Source organism: Pseudonaja textilis, chromosome 5 (assembly GCF_049901715.1).
Source record: "Pseudonaja textilis isolate UNSWEBS1 chromosome 5, rPseTex1.2, whole genome shotgun sequence".
Classification (NCBI taxonomy): Eukaryota; Metazoa; Chordata; class Lepidosauria; order Squamata; family Elapidae; genus Pseudonaja; species Pseudonaja textilis.
The window spans coordinates 73,452,023-73,476,480 of record NC_141994.1 but is presented as its reverse complement, the minus strand read 5'-3'; the positions used below and the strand labels follow the sequence as shown (position 1 = coordinate 73,476,480).

Sequence of the window (24,458 nt, the reverse complement as noted above, 5' to 3'; positions counted from 1 at the left end):
ACCTATGGCACCTGTGGCACGCGGAGCCATTTGTGCGGGCATGTGACCCCCCCAGCCAAACTTACCTGCACTGCGCATGCGTGCACCTCCCGGCTGATTTATGGCCCATTTGACGTTTGAGGGAAGCCTCTGTGGCCTCAGGAGCCCCAAAAACGGGCCTTCTGGAAATACAGGAGTGCTGAAACGGGCCTGTTTTTCGGCCGCCCGAAGCTGCAGAAGCTTCCCTCGAGCCTCAGGGAGGCTAAAAAGGACCTCAAATGGGCTGAAAATGCGCAGTGCAGGTAAGAGGGTGCGGGGGTAAGGTGGGTGTTGTTCACGCGCATTGCCTTCTGGGATGCTGGCACGCGAGTGCGAGTGCGTGCACAATTTTCAGTATGGGAGCCCAAAATGGATTAGCCACCACTGTTCTAGGGTCTCTAGGCTTGTCAAGTTTATAGCTCTCAAGACATGTTGCCGGGAGTGGCCTAAGTAAGTTCCCCCAATAGGGGGCGCTGCAGGAGCCTCTAATGGAGACAAAGGGACCTACGTCATCCCGAAGCATGTTGGACAGGAAGGTCATCATGACGCTGTGTTTCCGTGGGTACTTCTGGCACAGAGCACTGATGGCTTGGACAACGACCACCTGTAAGGCGACAACAATACGACGTTAAGTGAGGACCGGTCAGTTCTCTGTATCGGGTCAATTAAACAGCTTCTGGGAAACAAAAACTATCTTCATTTGGGCAACGTGAGGGCATCAGCTGCAGAAGGTTGACCTTATATGATGGAGAGATGTGGGCAGGACACAAGAGTCCGTCTCTCTAAGATGGCACCTCTCGAGCTTGGCAACTTTAATGACGCTCCCAGAATTCCCCAGTCAGCTAGGCTGGACTTCAACTCCCAGAATTCACCAACCAGCTAGGCCGGACTTCAACTCCCAGAATTCCCCACTCAGCTAGGCCGGACTTCAACTCCCATCATTCCCCAGTCAGCTAGGCTGGACTTCAACTCCCAGAATTCCCCAGCCAGCTAGGCCGGACTTCAACTCCCATCAGTCCCCAGTCAGCTAGGCCGGACTTCAACTGCCATCATTCCCCAGCCAGCTAGGCCAGACTTCAACTCCCATCATTCCCCAGTCAGCTAGGCCAGACTTCAACTCCCATCATTCCCCAGTCAGCTAGGCCGGACTTCAACTCCCATCAGTCCCCAGCCATCTACGCCGGACTTCAACTCCCATCAGTCCCCAGTCAGCTAGGCTGGACTTCAACTCCCAGAATTCCCCAGCCAGCTAGGCCTTACTTCAACTCCCAGAATTCCCCAGCCAGCTAGGCCGGACATCAAGTACCATCATTCCCCAGCCAGCTAGGCCGGACTTCAACTCCCAGCATTCCCCAGTCAGCTTGGCCGGACTTCAACTCCCAGAATTCACCAGCCAGCTAAGCCGGACTTCAACTCCCAGAATTCACCAGCCAGCTAGGCCGGACTTCAACTCCCAGAATTCCCCAGCCAGCTAGGCCTTACTTCAACTCCCATCATTCCCCAGTCAGCTAGGCCGGACTTCAACTCCCAGAATTCCCCAGCCAGCTAGGCCGGACTTCAACTCCCAGCATTCCCCAGTCAGCTTGGCCGGACTTCAACTCCCAGAATTCACCAGCCAGCTAGGCCGGACTTCAACTCCCAGAATTCACCAGCCAGCTAGGCTGGACTTCAACTCCCAGAATTCACCAGCCAGCTAGGCCGGACTTCAACTCCCATCATTCCCCAGTCAGCTAGGCCGGACTTCAACTCCCATCATTCCCCAGTCAGCTAGGTCGGACTTCAACTCCCAGAATTCCCCAGCCAGCTAGGCCGGACTTCAACTCCCAGAATTCCCCAGCCATCTACGCCAGACTTCAACTCCCATCATTCCCCAGTCAGCTAGGTCGGACTTCAACTCCCAGAATTCCCCAGCCATCTACGCCAGACTTCAACTCCCATCATTCCCAGTCAGCTAGGCTGGACTTCAACTCCCAGAATTCCCAGCCAGCTAGGCCATACTTCATACTTAGAAGGCTGACCTTAAACTCATCTGATATCTCGGAGACGAAGGAGGAGATCTGTTTCATGAGCCGGTCCACGCTGCTCTCGCTGCCCGTCTTCAGCAGGGTGGTGATGGCCAGCGTGGCGATGCTGCGGTTGGAGTCGGTGATGAGGTTCTCCAGATCCAAATTGCAGGCTGTCACGGCGGACGGATGCTTCATTGCCACCTGAAAATACATCCCAGAAAGGCTTACAGGAAGTCTGCCAATAGGACTCCTGCAGCCTCCAATGATTAATCCAAAATAAAATAGAACAATAAAATAAAATGAAATAAAATGAAATAAAATAAATCATAAACTAAGCTAAAGTAACACGATAAAATATAAAAATAAAGTAAAAACATAAAACAATACAATGCAATAAAATAAATCATAAAGTAATAAGATAAAATGCAATATAAAGTAAGTAATCAGATAAAATAAAATCTAAAATAAAGTAAAGTAAAATACAATAATAAAATAAAATGCAATAAAATAAATTGTAAACAAAACTAAACTGAAGTAGTAAGATAAAATAAAATAAGATCTAAAATAAAATAAAGTAATAAGATAAAATCTAAAGTAAGATAAAATAAAATGCAATAAAATAAATCATAAAGTAATAAGATAAAATAAAATGCAATATAAAATAAGTAATCAGTTAAAATAAAATCTAAAATAAAATAAAATAAAATGCAATAAAATAAATCATATACAAACCTAAAGTAGTAAGATAAAATAAAATATAATAAAGTAATAAAATAAAATATGAAGTAAAATAAAATAATAAAAATAAAAAGCAATGAAATAAATCATAAAACTAAAGTAATAAAACATAAAATTAAAGTAAAATAAAATAAGTAAAGTAAAAAAATAAAATAAAATGTAAAAGAAAACATTTCCACTAAGTGGGCAGTGGTTAAATGAGATTTGCTCTGTTTTATGACCTTCCTTGATGTAATTAAGTGAATCACTCCAGCTTTTAATTCGGTAACACCGTTGTTAAGTGAACCCCATTGACTTGGCTTGTCCGAAGGTCACAAAAGCGGAACACATGACCCTGGAACATTGCAACTGTCATAAATGTGAGTCAGCCGCCAAGCGGCTGAATGTAAATCCTCTAACTGTGATGATGCTGCAATGGTCGTTAAGTATGAAAAATGGTCCGAAGTCACTTTTTTCAGCACCCTTGTAACTTTGCTGACTAAAAGAACCATCATAAGAGGAGGACTGCATGTGTTTAATGTTGTAACGTTTGGTCCTTGCTTTTACAACGTTGCAAAAGTTGCGCCCAGTCGCCTGACAGTGATACAAATAGCATCTAAATTTAATTGATAAATAAACATAGGTGGTCCTCAACTTACAACACGTCACGTAGGGACCGTTCGAAGTGACAACGGCCCTGAAAAGAGCAATTCATGAACATTTCTCACACTTATGACCGTCGCCGCATTCCGTGATTGACATTCGGATGCTCGGTCACCGGTTCACATTTACGACAGTGGCAGCATTTCCCGGGCTCATTTGATCCCTTTTGATCTTCTGACAAGCTACGTCCATGGGGGTGGTGGAAAGCCAGGTTCACTTAACAATTGCCTGACTCATTGAACGACGGTGGCAATCCGCTTAAAAAAAGGCAGCAAGGAAAGTCGTATCGTGGGACAAACTCCCTGCAACAAATGTTGTTTTCCCTTCGCAACATATATCGCGGGCTCAGTTGCGGTCGTAAGTTGAGGTTCCACTGTGACAGACGGGGCCCCCTCTGATAGCGCTTACCTTATTGAGGGTCCTGACCGCCGCGTATCTCAGAACAGGCTTCGGCGAACTGCAGAAGAGTTGAAGCACTGAAAGGAGAAGCAAAAACGGACAATTTGGAGTTTGGTCGCACAATTTTGTCACACCGTGCGAGGAGGGGAGGGGATCACAAACTTGACGGACAGCTCATCCGTTAGCATATTTGTGACCCAAATTGTTGTGGTTCGCTGGCAGCCTGTGCGGACGGCAGCAACATCGGACAGTAGGGGAAAAAGGGGACCAGTCTGGGACCCTGGAGAAGACTCGGACGACGGTCCTGCGTTTGACGCAGAGATGGGGCCAAGACCATCTGGGAGTGGGGTGCTGAGTCCAGAGCCTCCATAATCTGACAGCAGTGAGGAAGAGGAACAGGGGGAGCCTGTTCCCAGCGCGCGCTTGCGCAGAGCTGCTAGAAGGCAAGAGCAGCTAAGACAAAAGGGGCAATTTGGGAGTAAGGCTTGGAGGTGATTGTCCCTCCCATAAGGTATAAAGGACAGGCAAAGGTAGAGAAACCTTTGCAGGAAGCAAAGTCGTTCATTCTGCTCGGATTAAACCTTGAAGCTCTGTGTGGACTTTGTACTTCGGTTGGTTTTTTTTGCAGTTCATTTGGCACTCTAGTTGTGGGCAGCAATTCAAAGGAGAGAAAGAGGTGGGTGCTTATCTCGAGGAACTGTTTGGGACTCATTACCGGCTGGGAATGAACATAATTCCCAGCGTTGAAATCAAACAAGAGTTGTTTGGACTGAGCGTGGGCTGAAATTATAGTCTCAGGAAACCTTGGTCAGAACTCAAATCAGACCCCTTCTGTCAACTCATAAAACATTTCTCTGTCCGTTTTATAGTTGCCAACAGAAAAGGGGGGGGAAAGGCGTTCGAAAGAGGAGTGCGGCAGTTTGGAGTCGAAAGTGCATCTCGTTCATATCGAAAGAACTAAATATTAAGTTACTCCTTTATAATAGAATTAGAAATATGAAGTGCATCATTGAGCTGTGTTGTCTTTTTTTTTTGCTGTATCCTAACCACAAAGTAAGTTCAGTTAAACAGGCTTGCAGGCTTCTTAGAAAAGAGGAACATCCACCCAAGGAGAAACTACAAGTAAATAAAATATCTGGTGCCCAGGAAGAAACCGCCAACCTTATATGACGACTTAGAGATAATAAGGGGGCGGAGAAGGGCTTCTTAGGCATGGTGTGCATTGTGTAGAGGGTATAAAATGTATTGTTTGACCATTAAATCTCGCTCTTCTTGTACCAAATCCACTTTGTCAGGGACTCATCTTTAAAATCCTTCATGTTTGGGGCTGGGTCCTTTGAATGACCGTCTTTTCTCGGAGACGTCTACCTGATGTGTGGTTGCTACCCAGGTGGGGTGGATATTTTTAAAAATAACAAAATAGGCTTTTATCACAGGTAGTTCCTCGACGTACAACAGTTCGCTCCGACTCCCAGAATTCCAAGTTACTGTTCCAAGTTACAACAGCACTGAAAAAAGTGACTTAGGACCGGTTTTTCACACTTATGACCGTTGCAGCATCCGCATGGCTGCGTGATATACAGATGCTTAACAACGGACTCATATTTATGACGGTTTGCAGTGTCCCGGGGTCACGTGATCCCCTCTGGCGATCTTCCAATGAGTGAAGTCAACAGGGACAGCCAAATTCACTTAACAACCGCGTTCCTAACTTCCTAACTGCCAAGATTCGCTTAACATCTGTGGCAAGAAAAGCCGTAAAACGGGGGGCCAAGCTCGCTTAAAATATGTCTCACTTGGCAACATAAATTCTGGGCTGAATGGTGGTCTTAAGTCGAGGTCTACCTGTGTAGGGTGGATTAAAAAAAAAAACCGGACTTGGTGGCCACAACGGTCGGTTTTATAGATAAAATGAATAAATAAGATTTCCCAGAACATATGAAATAGTAACAATATGAAATATAGTAAGATGAAATATATGAATGAATAAAACTGAATAGTAATAAAGGAAGAAACAGTAAGAAGGTGGAAAACAGTAATAAGATATGAAGTTGAATATATAAGATGCTTATTAAGTTATGTGTGGAAATGTGATCATTTAGAATTATATTGTACTTAAATGAGATGTCTTATTTGTTTTGTTAAGTAGTTGTTGGAAAAGATGTCTTATGTTATGTTCTTATGTCTCATGTTTTGTTTAGGTACTGTTTTTTTTTTGAAAATTAATAAAACTTTACAAAAAAAAAAAAGATTTCCCAGGTGACGGATAGCTTTGTCCACCTGGGACTCCGGGGTCTGAAGCGAAAGGACGGATTCCCATGTTGCACTCACCTGAGACTGCCGGAGCCAGTTCCCGGGCCGTGCAATTGGGGAGGTGGATGATAGCCGAGGCAGCCTCGTAAATCACCATCTCGTGTTTGTTACGCAGGCAGCTTTCGATGAAGTCGAAGAGGGGGTTGTCGTGCCTGCCGAGAAAAGAGACGGCTGCTTGTACAGGCTGTGCGACGTCACCACTAATATCCCAGCTGATGTGGTGGATTGTAGTCTGGATTCCCAGTAGGGAGGGGGTAGCTTCCCAGAGGGAAAAGGAGGGAGCTTGAAGCTCAGTATGTCTGGGGTTGTGGCCTGCCAGCGGCCAGCAGACCTGGCAGAAAACTCGGACAGTGAGGAGGTTGGGGAGGAACCTGGGCCAGTCCCGGAGTCTGGGGAAGGCTCCGACGAGGGCTCTGCGTCAGAGACAAGAGATGGGGCCATGGCTGTCAAACAGCTATCAGCAGCCTTCAGAGTCGGAGATCAGTGGGGAAGATGAACAGCTGGAGCCTGTTCCCAGGGTGCACATGCATAGAGCTGCCAGGAGACACGAGGCAAAGATGGGGCCAGGGCCATCCGACAGTTACCAACTGCCTTCAGAGTCGGAGATCAGTGGGGCCGATGAACAGCTGGAGCCTGTTCCCAGTGTGCACATGCACAGAGCTGCCAGACGAAGGGAACGGCAAGGAACAAGGGCGTAAGGATACAGGTGGACGGTGATTGGCCCTTCCCAGAGGGAATAAAGAGGAGCGAAAGGGGAGCGAAGATCTGCTCCTGACTTCTTGCCAAGTAATTGCTGCTACAGCACGGCGTTTGGAAGCTATCGGCCTGGCAACTCTCCAAGCTTGATAAAGGTCTGTCGTTGTGAAATCTCATGAAAGGCTGGACTTTGCTGGATATGAATGAGAGGAATTCACATGGCTCCTCCCTAGCAGCTCACAGGGGATATCTGCAGGTAGTTCTCGATTTACAACCATTCATTTAGTGACTGGTCAAACTTACAACTGCCCTGAAAGTGACTTACGAGAGGCATCCTTGTTAAGTGAGTTTTGCCCCATTTTACAACTTCTCTTGGGGAAGCCAATCATTGCACTGGTTAAGTTGGTCACACGGTTGTGAATCGAATCTGGCTTCCCTGTTGATTTGGCTTGTCGGAAGTTTGAAAGAGGGGATCGCGTGACATCCACACACACATCCCGGGGACCCGGCATCCGTCATAAATATGCCAACCACCTGAATTTTGATCACAAGACTGTGGGGACGCTGCCACGGTCATAAGTGCGAAAAACGGTCCTAAGTCCCTTTTTTTTAGTGCCGCTGTGTTCTGACCCAACTTCCCAAACGCGCCAAGCCCTCTGTAATCAATCGACGATTCCTTTATGAGGCGCGCCGGCAACCCCAGCAAAAAAGTTCCTCTCTCAACGCAGGCTAACTAGCCTGTCCAGCACAGACATGAATAGTCGCCTGTCAAATCTATTCATCTCCACCTCCTGCGTTTTATTCCCCAGAGCTCGGGTGGGGCTTCGCTAGCAGCGGTGGCTCTTCCGTCCCGAGGGCCGGCCCATAGATTTCCACTGCTCTCCTCTCCTCTCTGCCTTCTGCACATCCACACGTCACGCACCGGTCCCAGCTGTTCCTCCTTTTCCTCATCAGCCACCCCCAGACCCGGGGGGCTGTTGACTCTCCACCTGAGGGATGACGGGCGGCCCAGGCTCCGCCTCTCTCTGCCAGCTCCATTCTCTCTTCCCCCTCTCAAAGCTCCCGATGCTGATCCTGACCCCCCACACCTTTTCCTCCTCCTCCGATTTGGCTGCTTTGAGGAGCCGGTCTCTGACAGGACACAACACGTTGTAATTTTGAATCATCAGTCAATGAATGGCTGTAAGTCAAGGACTACCTGTATTTATGACGGTAGCGCTGTCCCGGGCTCCTGTGATCCCCCCTTTTGCAACCTTCTGACAATGCCGGACTCAGTTGTGGTTGCCAGTGAGGACTACCGGTTTAGTTATTCAGACGATTGCTTTAGCGTGGCAAGATTCTGTCCGTAGGCGAACCATCATATAAACCTGCCACAAAACCAGCAGCCTCCCTCGTGGAACCTAGAGCCCTTCCAGATGCTCTTCTGGACCCCCCTGCCGACAACCCCTTCCCCCAGGTGGGTCTTTACCCCTCCTCAGACTCCTTCAGCAGCCGGCTGGCAATCCGGATCAGCATGCAGTAGGCAAACTGGGACTTCAATCCGGATCTGGTGAATTTGTTCAGCATCTTGGAGACGGCGAGTCGGTCGTTTTTTCTCAGATGGTAAAGCAAACCGAGAGCATGGTACTGCGGACCAGAGAAAGAAAGAAAGAAAGAGAGAGAGAGAGAGAGAAAGAGAGAGGAAGGAAGGAAGGAAGGAAGGAAGGAAGGAAGGAAGGAAGGAAGGAAGGAAGGAAGGAAGGAAGGAAGAGAGAGAGAGAGAGAGAGGAAGGAAGGAAGGAAGGAGGAAGGAAGGAAAGAGAGAGAGAGAGGAAGGAAAGGAAGGAAGGAAGGAAGGAAGGAAGGAAGGAAGGAAGGAAGGAAGAAAGAAAGAAAGAAAGAAAGAAAGAAAGAAAGAAAGAAAGAAAGAAAGAAAGAAAGAAAGAAAGAAAGAAAGAAAGGATTTATTCATCCCCTGAACCAGGGTCACTTCAAAGCCAGGAAAGGTTGAAGGAGACCTCAACACAGGTAGAGTACCTTCTCAGGCATGCCTCCTGGATTGGGGGAGGGGACTGACCTAGAATGTGGGAACACAGCTGCTTCGCTACTGACTTTCCTGATTGGTGATGACAAGGCCCTCAGTAAGCTGTGTGAGAATTATGATGGTACAGTGCGGGTGAGGTGGTTGGGATGCATTATTGCAGGCTACCTCTGCTAACTGCCAACGGTTCGATTCTCACTGGCTCAAGGTTGACTCGGCCTTTCATCCTTCCCAGGTTGGTAAGACAAGGACCCAAATTGTTGGGGGCAACAGGCTGACTCTGTAAACCCCAGAAGGCTGGAAAGCACTGTGAAGTGGCATCCAAGTGCTATTGCTATCTATCTATCTATCTATCTATCTATCTATCTATCTATCTATCTATCTATCTATCTATCTATCTATCCATCTATCCATCTTCTATCTATCTATCTATCTATCTATCTATCTATCTTCTTTCTCTCTCTATCCATCCATATCTATCATTTATCTGTCCATCCATCCATCCATCCATCCATCCAGTGATGGGATTCAAAATTTTTTACTACCGGTTCTGTGGGTGTGGCTTGGTGGGCAGGGCAGGGGAAGGCTACTCTAAAATCTCCATTCCCTCCCCACCCCACTAACCTGCTTTCCAGCTCTGTTCTCTTGGGCAGGGCAACCAAAGAAGACCCAGCCAATCAGCTGGGACTCAATTGGAGGCACAGACTAGATGGGGGTGGGGCCATTCAGAGGTGGGATTTGCAGGTTCTCTGAACGACTCAAAATTTCTGCGGCCGGTTCTCCAGGACTGGTCAGAACCTGCTGAATACCCCCTCTGCATCCATCCCTCCACCCCTCCACTATGCCGTATTGCAGGGTAATTCTGCTCACAGCTAGGAGTTTGATCCTGACTAGTTGAAGGTTGACTCAACTTCCCATCCTTCCGAAGTTGGTAAAATGAAGACCCAGAATGTTGTGGGGGGGCAAGAGGCTGACTCTGTAAACGGCTGGAAAGGTGGACTGACCAGGGTGGCCTCCCAAGGACTTCCAACTTTCAGCCTGGATCCAGAAAGCTTCCCAGATTCCTCCACCCTCCCGCCTTCTTGGGAATCCCTACCTGCACCATGACGTTATCACTGGAAGCCGCTTCCTGGGCTTCGTTGATCCACCTCTTGACCACATCGTAGTTGATCTTCATCATATGCTGGAAAAGAGGGTCAAGAATCAAGAATCTCAGCTGTGGCTCTGGTCAAAACCGACCTGGGTTAATGCCCAATCCCAGATCATGTCCATCAAGTGATCGGTTTTTGGTTGGTGTGTGTGTGTGTGTGTGTGTGTGTGTGTGTGTTGAAGTGTCTGGAAGTTGAAGGGAGAAGGAGGAATTCATCCGGAAGGGTTGCATCTCCAAACCAGGAGGACGCTGTATCTAACATTCAAGCTTAACACATGAAGTATAAATACATTTTATAATGCCTTAGTAAAGCCATACTTGGAATATTATGTTCAGTTTTGGTCGCCACAATATCCAAAAAAAAGAGGTTGAGACTCTGGAAAGCGGGCCAAGAAGAGCAACCCAAGAGGATTAGGGGCTGGAAGCTAAAATATACGAAGAACGGTTGTAGGAATTGGGTTGTTCGAGTGTAATTCCAACTGGGGCCTTACCAAGGCATTATATTATATTAACACTTCACGTGATCCTGATTCTATTCCTCTGTTAACGCAACCTAGGATTGCGTTGTTGTTGTTTTTTGGGGCAGCTGCTGCACACGGCTGGCTCGTATTTAAATGATTGTTCATTTAGGACTCCAAGATCTCTCTCACAATTACTACAATTGAGCCAGGTACCACCTATGCCAGGGATTCCCAACCTTTTCTAAGCTCTGCACCCTTACAACCAGTGGTGGGATTCAGCCGGATTGCACCGGTTCAAGAGAACCGGTTGTCAACTTTCTGAGCAGTTTGGTGAACTGGTGGCTGGAAGAAATCGTTAGGGCGGAGAACCCGGTGGTTAAATGATTTGAATCCCACCACTGGTTGGAAGGGACCTTGTAGGTCATCTAGTCCAACCCCTTGCACAGGCAGGAGACCCTACACCATGGCAGTCCAGTCTCTTCTTGAAAGCTGCCAGCGACAAAGCTCCCACCACGTCTGAAAGGTCATTAAGTAAACAGTTGTAAGCCAAGGACTTCCTGTATAGATATTTATGGACAGCTTAAGCTCTCTTGCAAGAAACTGGCCAACTGACTGTTAAGGGGAAACGAACGGGAGATAAGAAGGCATTGAGGGTGAGCTAGATTTAATAGATTCAAAGGGTTGGGAGCAGTGGTGGGATTCAGCCGGTTCGCACCGGTTCACAAGAACCGGTTGTCAACTTTCGGAGCAGTTTGGTGAACTGGTGGTTGGAAGAAATCATTAAGGCGGAGAACCCGGTGGTTAAATGATTTGAATCCCACCACTCCCTAGAACGCTTCTGATATATTCTCACACCCCTTAAAAAAGTAAATAATGATATACATATACCGTGTTTCTCATATAAGGCCGGGTCTTATTTTTTTTTGAGCCCCCCAAAAATGGCTAGGCCGTCTTTTCGGGGGTGACTTAATTCCCACCCCCCCTTGCATCTTTGGGCGGGTGGCGACGGTTTGGATGTTGACCTCAGCATTGGTGGGGCACTTTGTATCGGGGTCAACGCAGGCAGCACCATATCTGGGGGTGCAACAAAAGTACTTCCTAACGGCAAGCCACCCCACCATTCCCCCCCATTTCGCATGTTTTAATATAGGCCTTAATTTGGGGGCAGGGGCTTCATTTCATTTCATGCCTATAAAACATGCTGGGACTTCCTATTGGGGGAGGCCGTATGGTTGGAGAAACAGGGTAAATTATACATACGTGCTATCGTTTTGAAACTTCTGAACCCAAGTTGTCGTACCCCCTGGAATATCGTCTCGCACCCCCCAGGTTGGGGTCACGCTATACTTGTGCGTTTGGCTTTTACTTGCCTAAATGTTAAAAACCCTTCCTTTTCTCTACACTCCATTTTGTGTTGTTAGACACAGCCCAGTTCAGGGGTGGGCTACTTACCTGGTTCTCCCCGGTTCAGGCCAAGGTGTACCGAGTTTTATCATTTTTTTGATGGCTGGTTTGGCGAACCAGCAAATCCCATCCCTGGCTGGCCCCGCCCGCCCCGTCCCTCCCAGAAGTCACCATGCATCAGGTATTGAATCCCAGGTAAGTACAGGGCCTGCATGAAGGCTCCTCAGGAGCCCAGGGAGGACAAGAACGCTCCCCCCGCCATGGTGCAAGAGGCCGACTAGCCACGCCCACCATGGTCACGTCCATCCAACAATAGGGCAGAGAACCCCTTGTTAAAAAAAAATTTTTTTTTTGAAACAAATTTTATTAATTTTCATACATAAAACCTCCTTTCTGAAAGCTACTTGTAGGTTTTGAGAAAGCAAATAATTGTTTTATACAACGTAGTTCCCAATTATCATTTAAGCACATACATATCTTTTCCAAATTTTCTCGTTGTTTCTCCCTTTAGTGATATTCCTCTTAGGTTTTATTAATTCTCAGTCAAACATAAATGCCCAAAACACAAAACATAAAACGTCCTTTTAGAAAGTGGCTTAGCCCCGAGTTACATCTTTTTTCAACAGACCTAAATCAAATTCATGCTCACCTTATATACCATTACTTATCTTATTTACCATTCTATATTTTCTATATAACTTCTCCCCTCTTTTCATTCTCTTAATTATATTTTGTTTATTTAATCTTAATTTAGATCATTATACTTGTATCTTTTGTCTGTTCTTTTTCAATTATCTATTTATCTCTTCTCTTTCACCGAAAATTTCCCCTGTAATCACTAATTGAAGCATGACGCCTTTCTATCTTTCCCCTAAATTTGACACTTTAAATAATGCGTAATTTCCATTCTGATTCTGCTAAGTACGTTCTACATGTTACATTTTAATGTAAGAAAATAATGTTAAAATTGTTAAAATTTTTGAAGCAGTGTTGTGGTTCGCCGGCAGCAGGTGTGGAAGGCTGAGGTCTCAAAGAGCGAGGACTCAGATGAGGGGCCTGCCTGTGATGCAGGGATGGGGCCAGGACCATCAGGGAGTGGAGTGCTGCCTTCAGAGGTTGTGGAGGCTGGCAGCAGTGAGGAAGAGGCCCCCGAGGAGCCTGGGCCAAGTGCATGTGCACAGAAGGAAAGAGCAGCTGCAGCAGCACGGGCGACTCGGGTGTAAGGCTGCAAGGTAATGGCCCCTCCCTTAAAGAGATAAAAAGCTGGAGTTCTTGGCAGGAAGCAAAGAAGTTCTTGTACTTCAAGCCTTGTGGACGTTCGGACTATCTTGGTTGGTGTGTTTGGAGACTCTTTGTGTTTGAAATATTTCTTAGCAACTTTATCTAGAGTTCTCGGCAGCCTTGCACCACTTTCGCAAGGCTCGTCCTTCATTAGTCTGAAACAGCCTTTTCACCAGGAAGGAACGGAATTCGTAAAGAATCATTAAAAGGTTTTGCCGTTACCTCTGTTTGGTGTTGGTTTCCTTGGAACAAGGTTTGGGTCAGAACACCCAGTCGTTAAATGAATCGCGGGTTTGTTCAGCAAATCTGGCTTCTGCCATAGGCTTTGCTTGTCGAAAATACACGCTGTGGTTGCCCAGAATTCGAATTGAGATCACGGGACCCGAGAGCTCTGGCCCTTCTTTACTCACCAAAGAGGACACCAAGGCAGAACTGGACACGCTGGGGACTTTGTCGACAATGGCTTGCTTCATGTATCTCTCGATGGCCTGGAGCATCGTTCCCTGAGAAAGCGAGAAGAATGGAGATCAGACTTTCTAAGGGCACATTGGCCAGAAATGAAAGAAGATGGAATTACGTTCGCTGAAGGACCTTTAGTATTTCATAAAACAAGGCTGAGTAATTTTGTTGGCCGAGGATAGTCGCCGTCTGGTTTAAAAGGTTAAGCTTCTAGCCCTTCACATTGGTGGGAACCAATTGCCCCCCCCAAAACCAGAGGAGTCCAAAAGATGGCAACTTGTGGACTTCAATTCCCAGAATTCCTCAGCCAGCAGTTTAGTGCTTCTATTTTGACCCAGCTCCCCAAACACAACAAACCCTCTGCAGTTGAAGCAATGATTCCTTTATTTTAGCTGCGGTGGCTTTTCCGTCCCAAGGACCGGCCTATAGATTTCCACTGCTCTCCTCTCCTCTCTGCCTTCTGCATATCCACGTATCAGGCACTGGACCCAGCTGTTCCTCCTCTTCCTCATCAGCCGCCTCCAGACCTGGGGGGCTGTTGACTCTCCACCTGAGGGATGACGGGCGGCCCAGGCTCCGCCTCTCTCTGCCAGCTCCATTCCCTCTTCCCCCTCGCGCAGCCCTGATGCTGACCCTGACTCCCACGCCTCCTCCTCCACCTCTGATTCGGCTGCTGGAGGGCCCAGGGGCCAACAGGCCACAACAGTTACTCAACCTTAAGCCATTTTAAGATGGGTGGACTTCAACTCCCAGAATTCCTCAGCCAGTCATAGTGGCTGGGAGTTGGAAGTTCACAAGTCTTCAAGTTGCCAAGTTTGGCAAGACCCTTGCTCTCAACCAGGAATTCCCAAACATCAGCCATTTTAAAATGGCCGGACTTCAGCTCCTAGAATTCCCCATCTGACGATGCCCCATCGTTCGTACCAGATGGTCTGTTTCCCGATAGTTATCAACTCATAAAATATTTCCTCTGGTTTTTGTAGAATTGCCAACAGAAAGGGATGGGGGGAGCAGTGCAGCAGTTTGCAAACCGAAATTGCATTCCATCAATGTTTTCAAAGATAGTTTCCAGGTGACCGAAGTTTCTGCCAGGCAAAATTCTAATTGGAGAGCCTGATTGATGACTCTGGGCTATGGAGGTATCCCATTGGAGGATATGAATTGCGATACACCCGGGGTGGTGGTGGAGGGAAAACCAGAGTCAAGGGTGACAGTGAATGATGTGCCTCAGTGTTGGCTACACCCAGGCAGCGCCGGACATGTCTTCTCCTAATAAATCTTTTTTGAGCTTTGAAAATCAGGCTAGAGACTCGTGTTTTAAATGGGGGTTACCACTGGAGCCCTGACAATCGTCATGACTCACAACCGTGGTGGTAAGTTGAGGACTACCTATAAAAGAAACTGAGGCTGGAGGCCGCATCTCCGGAGGAAACCCCCCCCTCCCAGCATTCAGCTGGAGGTTCAAGATCTCATCCATGACCCAAAACATCCCTCGTTTTCATCCTCCTCTTTTACAACTGGAAAGATGTCATACTCACATCCGTGATCCGACACAGGGCTCGGATTGCCGGACCTCGGTAAACGTCTTCTTTCCCTGTCATATCTTTAGTTAGGCTGAAACACAAAACACAACACTCGAATTAAGATGATTATGGAGATTCTCAGTCCTCCAGGTCATTGTGGTCTCAAAGGTGCTTTCTTATTTTTCAAGAGGCAACTGGACTTTCTGGTTTTGCTTTGGAGACACGTTTCGCTTCTCATCCAGAAGCTTCCTCAGCTGCCCTCCCGTAAGGGATAAAAGTCAGACCTCGATGACGAAACCTTTGCAGGAAGCAAAGTAGTTCGATCGGTTCTGGGTCCTCCTTGAAGCTCTGTGTACTTTGGTTGGTTTTTTTTTCTTGTACTTAGGTTGGTTTCTTTTATAGTTAATTGGAGACTTCTGTTTTTGGCAGCATTCCACAGAACTGAAAAGCGTGTGCTTATCTTGGGGAACTGTTTAAGATTAGTTCTGGCTGGGAATGGAAATAAATTCTATTCTCCATTCCAGATTCTCTTCTCTTCTCTTATTCTATTCTCCATTCCATATTTTCTCTTCTCTTCTCTTTTCTCTTCTCTTCTTATTCTATACATTCCATATTCTGTTCTGTTCTATTCCTTATCCTATTCTGTTCTGTTCTGTTTTATTCTATTCTACTCTCCATGCCGTATTCTATTCTCCATATTCTATTCTATTCTCTCTTCTAATCTCCTCTGCTCCATTCCATATTCTTTTTTCTTCTCTTTTCTCTTCTTATTCTATTCTCCATTCTGTGGCTATTCCACCATTAAGCAGACATTGTCAAACACGGATACAGGGATGTTTGCACGTATCCAATGACCTTGTTTTAGCCAACTGAATAATGTTTCAATATCACGAAACACTGACTGTTGTTGCTTTTCTTCCCAGGACACCATAGCCTAGTATGATAAGCATATTTGCAAGCTTGCAAACTATCACATACTTTGTTCTTTGTTCTTTGTTTATGATCTTCTTCCATATAAGGTAAAACTCTGCTACCCCTGTGTGCTCCCCCACCCGCTTGAAAGAGGTTAATAAATGAGGTTTGTACAGAGCACCCGAGGCCCCTCTTTTTCAGCTCCTTCTCCAGGTCCCCCTCCTTCTCCTCCTCCCCCTCCTCCTGCTGCGGCTGCTGCTGCCTGGGTCAATCCATCTGCCTCGGGTGTGAAGTGCTGCCTCCTATGAAAACAATCGGATGTCTGGTGTCTGTTATTGGTATTCACCCTTGCGAGGGTCCCTCTAAACTTCTTCCCTGCGGGGAACTCCATAGGCAGCGAAAGAACGCAGACGGAGCAACGGACCGGTCGCTCGCTGCGACAACTGGGGGCTCGTCCGGGATCCGTCCGCCTTCGCTGTCTCAAAGGTGTGATCTCTGTCTAGAGGTGCATCTCCTTCACTCCCGTTCTTACGCACCTGGCAAAGGCATCGTACAATCGTAAGTAATGGGCTCCTCACTTTCCAAAGTTTCATCAAGTCATAGGGATGAACTTTATACTATAGTGAAGAAGGCTAATTCATTTCAAAAACTTAATGGCACCACTGTATATCCTCTTTCAAAAAAATCATTGACTAACTTATTGACATATATAGAGGAACATTGTCCATCTTATCCTGAGAAGGGAACACTCCGACACTCCTCATGGCAGAAATTGGGGAAATATCTACACGATATCCCCCGAGCCCCGCCTGAAATATTAACATCTTGGCGGGCTGTCATGGCAGCATTAAACACACTCTATCCTCCAAAAGAGAATGCTGCACCTCTTACCTCTAAAAACCCCCCTCTCTCTTCTTCTTCCTCAACTAATCCTGCTAAATCTGGAGATCCTCTTGTGGCACAGGTGGAAACTCCCTCTCTTCCACCACCTTACATCAATCCTGCAGAATCTTCTAATCCTCCCCTTCTGCCCCCACTCCTTCTTCCTCTCCACTAACTCCTCGAGGAGGCCTTATTAGCAATCTCCTTTCCTCCCCTCTACTGTTGGATGACTCTGAAACTCTTTCTGCCTTCCCTCTTGCCCTTCCCCGGGAGGTGGCGGCAACCCTGTACATACTAACATTGAATTTAAGGTCTTGAAAAACATAAAAGATGCTGTAACTAATTATGGTCTGCATTCACCTTACACTAGAGGCATACTTGATTCCTTAGTTTCTGGTAATACTGTCATGTTGCTCTATGATTGGAAAATGTTGTTTTCTATGCTTATGACCCCAGCACAATATGTTGTGTGGCAGTCTGAGTATGAAAAATGTGTTGATGTAGAAATAAGGCGAGGTTTGCCGGCAGCAGTCACGGAAGCTCATCTTAAAGGGACAGGACAATTTGCCACTTTAGTTCAACAACAGACTTGTCCCCGCCGTGCGTTTGCCATCATTCATATGTGTGCAATGAATGCTTTAAAACGGGTGGATGATACAGACTCACAATCCACCCAAACCTTTTTAAAAGTAATGCAGAATCCTGATGAATCCTATGCCTCTTTCATTAGTCGCTTGCAAACTGCATTGGATCGTCAGATTGACAATGCTACTGCTAAACAGGAATTACTCATGAAATTGGCCTTTTCTAATGCTAATCATGACTGTCAAAAGATTTTGCAACCTGTTGCTAACAAGCCAGGGGTTACTTTGGCTGAGTTTCTCCAGCTTTGTAGAATTGTTGGCACAACCTCCCATAAAATGGATGCGCTTGCTGCAGCTATTTCTTCTTCTTTCCCTGCTTCTGCTTCTTCTCCCAACGCTTTTGCTTTAACTCGTAATGGCAATTGTTTCAACTGTGGCAAGCCTGGACATTTTAAAAGTCAGTGTCGGATGCCGGGAGGAGGAGGGGCACCCCGCAGCCAAGCTAGGGGCCCTCCGCCTCCTGATTCTAAAAAACCAAAAACTATCTGTCCTCGCTGTCGTAAAGGCTTTCACTGGGCTTCGCAGTGTCGTAGTAACCCCCCCTCTGCTCAGCCTTCGGGAAACTAACTATGGGGCCCTCAGCTAGCCCCGCTACCAAGGCTGACCTCCCCACTACCACTTTCCCGGTAGTGTTATCTGAAGACCTTGTGTATGATGACCCTGGTGCTGTTGTAACGCTTCCTTTAACTGCAACTCTTTTAACACCCTTGCCTCCTCATTGCCTATTCTGCTCATTCCCAATTCCACTCTCTCACTATAGAAGGTATTGTTGCTGCTCCTTATCTATATGACTCCTCTGCTCTCAATAATCTAGCTCTTGCTGCAATAGGGGATCGCTGTTTTCCTTAAAAAGGGGACTGTGGTCGCTACGCTTATCTTAATGCCACCTACTGATCCGCCTTCCCTATTTGCATTACAGCAACCTGTGCACGCTTCTAAACCTTCCCTGTCTGTTACCTTGAATGGTTACACTTTTGATGGCCTGATTGACACCGGTGCTGATGTTTCTGTCATCTGCTCTGCTGAGTGGCCACCTACTTGGTCTCTTACCGAGGCTGCCTCAGTGCAAGGCGTAGGCGGAGCTCAAGCCGCTAAGGTCAGCTCTAATTGGCTCTCTGCTTCTACTCCACATTCAACTATAACAGCATATCTTAAGCCTTATGTTCTTCCCCTGCATTGCAATCTATGGGGACGTGATTTGCTTTCTCAGTTTCATGCCTATATTCAACTACCCTAACATCTCTGTGTAAAATCTTTGCTTTCTTTCAATATGTCTATTGCACCCTTAACTCTCACATTGAAAACATCTTTGCCTGTATGGACTGATCAATGGCCTCTTACCAAAGAAAAGTTGGAAGCATTGCACCTTCTTGTTCACCTTCTTGTTCAGGACTGTGAATATGATCTTGCAGCCCATGGGACCTCTGCAGTGTGGCTTGCCTAATCCTAACTTAATTCCTGTCGGATATGATCTTATCATTATAGATTTGAAGGACTGTTTTTTCTCCATACCTTTAGCACAAAAGGACAGGATCATTTTTGCCTTCACAGTACCCGAGCTCAACAACTCAAAGCCCACGGCTCGGTACCAGTGGAAGGTCCTTCCGCAGGGCATGTTAAATTCACCAACTATGTGTCAATTTTTTGTTAACGAGGCCTTGCAGCCTTATAGGTCTCAATTTCCCACTTTTCTTGTTTATCATTACATGGATGACATCTTGATAGCTGCAGATGGGCCAAAAGGAACAGTTCAGAAAACCTTTCCAATCCTTTTAACCACATTAGCAAAAGCAGGGTTACACATAGCACCTGAAAAAATCCAGTCTCATTACCCAATGCAGTATTTAGGTCACAAGGTGTTAGCCTCCACGGCTTCTCCATCTATTCCCTCACTTACACTTCCTCAACCAACCACCTTGGTTCAGCTGCAACAATGCCTAGGAGTCATCAATTGGGCTAGACCTTATCGTTCATTGACCACACATATGCTGTCACCACTGTTTCAGGCACTAGTAGGATTAAAGCATCCTGCAGACAAAATTTATCTTTCAGAACAACACTTACACGCTTTGCACCAGGTAAGTACAGCTTTAGCCACTAGATGGGTGGACCGTGCCCTCACTGATAGACCACCCTCCCTTGCCATTCTCTCTACCCAACAGCTATTAACTGCTATAGTGATTCAAATTTCGGATGAAAAACGCCTCCACATTTTGGAATGGTTACACCTACCACACACTCCCAAGACATCTATAACCACTAGAGCAGCTCAGATGGCTTCCCTAATAGAGAAGGGGCGAAACGAACCAAAGCCTTGATGGGAATGGATGTTTTTACACTATATATCCCTTTTAAGATTGCTCAATGGGAACCTCTCCTGAAAACCTCCATGGTATTACAGGATGCATTGGAAGATTGGTGTGGTCAAGTGTCATGCCATCTTCCCCCTGATACTCGGCTACAAGTTTTGCGAACAGTGCCTTTTGTTCTGAAGTCACCTTTTGTTCAACAGCCCTTGAAAGAAGCCCTTACTGTGTTCACTGATGGCTCTAAGACTATTGGGGCCTGTGTGTGGTACATAGATGCTCAATGGAATAAACGCTTAACTGCCCCGCAGAAATCAGCACAACAGGCTGAATTGGCTGCTTTCTCATTAGCCTTGTCTCTTTTTCCACAGCAACCTTTAAATATCATATCTGATAGTATGTATGTCACTCAAATGGCTGTTTGCATGTTTGATGCCTATATCTCCCCTGTTACCCCTCCCTCTCTCATGACACTTTTTTTACAGCTCCAAGCTCTACTGAAGGAAAGAAGTAAGCCCTTATTTGTGGCTCACATTAGAAGTCATCAACACTTGCCTGGATTTTTATCAGAAGGCAATCATATGGCCGATGAGGCCTGCAAAATCATGACCTCCTCCCTTTTCCTCAACCACTTTCGGCTGGGGAGAGTCATGACTATTTCCATCAAAATAAGAAGGCCCTGGTACAGCAATTCGGGATTACGTACCAGGAAGCCACAGCAATAATCCAACAATGTCCCACATGTAGTCTCCAGGCTAGAGGTATCCCTGAGGGTGTTAATCCCAGGGGTATCCAAGCTTGTGACACATGGCAGATGGACGTTACTCACTATCCTCCCTTTGCTCCCTGGAAATACATTCATGTGTCCGTAGACACTTATTCAGGGTTTATTATGGCAACATTGCAAAGAGGAGAGGCAACTAAAAATGTTATTAATCACTGTATTCGAACATTCGTAACGTTGGGATGTCCAAAAATTCTCAAAACAGATAATGGTCCTGCTTATGTCAGCTCTCCCTTTGCTGAGTTTAGTCATAAGTGGGCCATCACTCATAAATTCGGTATACCATTCAATAGCCAAGGTCAGGCTATTGTGGAAAGGGCAAACCAAACTTTGAAAAATGCCCTTGATCGGCACACGGGAAAAAAGGGCTTAGGCCCCCAACCTCCCGGCGTTACAAAACATCTTGAACATTACACTCTATGCTCTTAACTTTCTTAACCTCACTGGCTCTCCCTCTTCTACGGCTGCTTCTCGCCATTTTACCAAGCCAGTGCCCCCTCCTCTCGCCCTCTTGTCTATTTCAGGCAACTTCCAGATCCTGCGTGGAAAGGCCCTGCACAGCTCATCACGTGGGGAAAAGGATACGCTGCAGTACAACTTCCTGACAAAGTGCTTTGGGTTCCTGCCCGTTGTGTCCGCCCTACCATGGGCCACCCAATGGCCACGACTCCTCTATCTCTCACCCTCTTGCTGACAATGATATTTCCAGTCTTTTCACTCTTTAATGCATCTCCAGGGGTTATCCTAGCCCCCTTCACAGCACAGTAACCTTTACTTATGAAGACAATTCTCTTCCTGCCTGCAATTATGCCTTTCAGCATAATGGCCACACTCTTCTGCCTGCTTCAGAAATCACTCTCTCATATTATTATTTCCTTGCTTCATTTCTCTGACTATACAGGTAACTTCGCAAACAATTGGCTCCTATTCTTGTTTAGGCTTTTCTTTTAATCATACTTACCTCAATCATACTGTTCTCTTATTGTCTATCCCCTCTTCTGCTTTTCCTCCCCTATCCCCACCGTTTCTATCCTGGCTACAGCTGCTTGACTCCAACGTCTCTCTTCTTTCGGAACGTCTGGAGAGACACCTTCACTGCTGCATTCCACCCTGCGATTCTGCTGCCTGCCTTTGGAGATCTACTCTTCCATCTTATTGGCCAGGCCGTTATAAGTCACCCTTGGACCGCAGACATCGCCTCATCCTCGATGGCACTTCTCACAAAACAACCACACTCATCTGGACGCATCGCCTCAGATACCCTGCATTTCGGTCTCAGCTCCATTTCCAACGCCATGGAATGTGTCCAGCGCTCTCGGTAAAAAGAAGGGAACTATTTGGAGGTGGTTTCGAAATGACACTCTGTTGACAGATGACACCCAATATTCCATCACTTCTCATTTTCGTGCTACAACCCTGGCCCTTCACCACGTGCGATTGGCTGACTATGGACAGTACCAGTGTGAAATTACAAAAATGGTCAATGGATTTGCCACTTCCTCCCGATTGACTCTCACTTTGTATCAACAGCACGCTCCACACACCGCCCATCGTGTCCGTCGATCTCCTCGAGCGGTCTCCACGAATGCACATCAGCCACATACCTATACCTGGACTATCCTGGACGTTCAAGGACAAGTTCTTAATAGCACCACCAACTACACTCTGTGGCCATGGTTTCCCCCATTATCCATGGACTTTGCTGAAATGGGTACTGGGGTCGAGAAATTTGCTGACAAAAAACTGCAAGCTGATATATGGGACAAACAAGGCTCTTGCACTCCAAATCCTGCTCATAACTTTCCTTTATACTTTTGTCCTGCTCACAGTACCGGCGAATCCCGCGCTGCTTGTGGTGGTCCAATCGATAGGTATTGTAAAAAATGGAACTGTGTGTCCACTGGCCACATTCGGTGGTCACCCCTACCAAAGGAGACTATATCAACATTACCCGCACTTTCGTGGGCACCTTCCCTGCTCTTCGTGGCCATGTTTGTGGCCAGAGACTGAACCCGCTCACCATTACCTTTACCGAAAAAGGGAAGACATTGACTCAACAACAATGGATGTCAGGGTTTACATGGGGGGACGGCAATGGGATGGTCATAGGGATGAAGGTAACATTTTCACTATTCGTTTAACAATGTCTTTGCCTACGTATGACATAGGTCCAAATCAAAATTTGAAGTCTGCCTTTTTACAAAAATCTGACACTCAGGCCAATCCATTAATTCAATTGGTTAATTCTTCTTTTGCATTGTTAAAAGCCACCCTTAATGACTCCTCCAAAACGGACCAATGCTGGCTCTGCCTATCTGACCTGCCACCCTTTTATGATGCAGTAGCCTCAGATGAACCCATTCGCAATGCCACCTCAGATAACGGATGCCGATGGAATACTTCTTCCATCACGGTTACTGACATAATAGGTCAAGGATGCTGTTTGGGAAATATCCCTGCTAATTATTCCAAGTATTGTCATAATGTTTCATTAGGTCATCATTGCCAAGTCTATTTGCCCAAAGAACGGTTAGCCATCACATCCTTTACCGGGCATGGTGGATATAACCCATTATATACCTCTTCTGGAAACAACATAACTGCTCGCCTCCGGGGTCAGTATTTCATTCCAGGTAACAACTCTGTTTGGGCATGCTCCACGGGAGCCACAGCCTGTGTTCATGGGGACGTTCTCATTGCTCAAAAATCCTTTTGCATACAAGTAAAATTGCTCCCCAAGATAACTTATTACCCAGGGCCGGAACTTGTTAATGTGTTAGAACCCCCAAAATTTCCACTTCGTCAAAAAAGAGAAATTGTCACAGCTCTCACATTGTCTCTGTTGTTGGGCCTTGGTGCTGCTGGCGCAGCAACTGGGGTCACAGCTCTGGCTGTTGGTCATCAACAAGTAGCAGCACTTAGTTTACAAGTAGATGAAGATCTTAAACGTATTGAGACCTCGATCTCTGCACTCCAGGCCTCGCTCACTTCTCTGGCTGAGGTCGCTTTGCAAAATAGAAGAGGTCTTGATCTGCTATTTTTAAACAAAGGGGATTATGTGTAGCCTTAAAAGAAGAATGCTGTTTTTATGCTGATCACTCAGGTATTGTTAAAGATTCAATGGCTGAATTACGCAAAGCGATTGAAGGATAGAGAAAATGAGCGACAACAGAATCAAGCATGGTATCAAGGCATGTTCAATTATTCTCCATGGTTAACTACCCTGTTGTCTGCTGTAGCCGGTCCTCTGATATTGCTATGCCTTGCCTGTTTAATAGGTCCATGTGTTATGGGACGATTGCTAAAATTCTTACAAGGTCGCTTACAAGCACTTGATAGTGAAATCAGTAATACTCAAAAACGGTCAGTTTTCTCACATCTGTTATTGTATCCAAAGATTCCGTTAAACAGCCTCTGCTGGAATGGTCTTCTGACGAAGAGTCAGAGAATGAAATAGATGCAAATGCCTCCTATGCTCCCAAAGGAGCCTTATTGGATATGAGTGATGAAGAGTCAGAAGGTGAGTGTTCCTTCTCGTATGAATTGGTACAACAGGATCTCAACAAACCGAAGGGTTTGTTGCCACCCATTGAATCCATTTCAGGGGAAAAAGGACTTTACCTGGAGACAGCATCACAAAAATAATAAAAAGGAGGAATTGTGGCTATTCCACCATTAAGCAGACATTGTCAAACACGGATACAGGGATGTTTGCACGTATCCAATGACCTTGTTTTAGCCAACTGAATAATGTTTCAATATCACGAAACACTGACTGTTGTTGCTTTTCTTCCCAGGACACCATAGCCTAGTATGATAA

The 24,458-nt window shown here is 46.3% G+C and overlaps 1 protein-coding gene across 2 annotated transcripts in view; it reads right to left on the bottom strand.

Annotated features, from left to right (window-relative positions):
* COPG2 (coat protein complex I subunit gamma 2) overlaps window positions 1–24,458 on the bottom strand; it is a 57,963-nt gene that overhangs the window by 23,394 nt on the left and 10,111 nt on the right. For both annotated transcript variants that reach the window (XM_087935365.1, XM_087935364.1), the window contains 8 exons: window positions 15,126–15,201; window positions 13,539–13,631; window positions 9,929–10,015; window positions 8,281–8,438; window positions 6,135–6,268; window positions 3,813–3,880; window positions 2,037–2,225; window positions 527–622 (listed from right to left, as the gene is read on the bottom strand). In XM_087935365.1, the coding sequence (XP_087791491.1) occupies window positions 527–622; window positions 2,037–2,225; window positions 3,813–3,880; window positions 6,135–6,268; window positions 8,281–8,438; window positions 9,929–10,015; window positions 13,539–13,631; window positions 15,126–15,201 (901 nt within the window). The remainder of the gene's footprint in view (window positions 1–526; window positions 623–2,036; window positions 2,226–3,812; window positions 3,881–6,134; window positions 6,269–8,280; window positions 8,439–9,928; window positions 10,016–13,538; window positions 13,632–15,125; window positions 15,202–24,458) is intronic.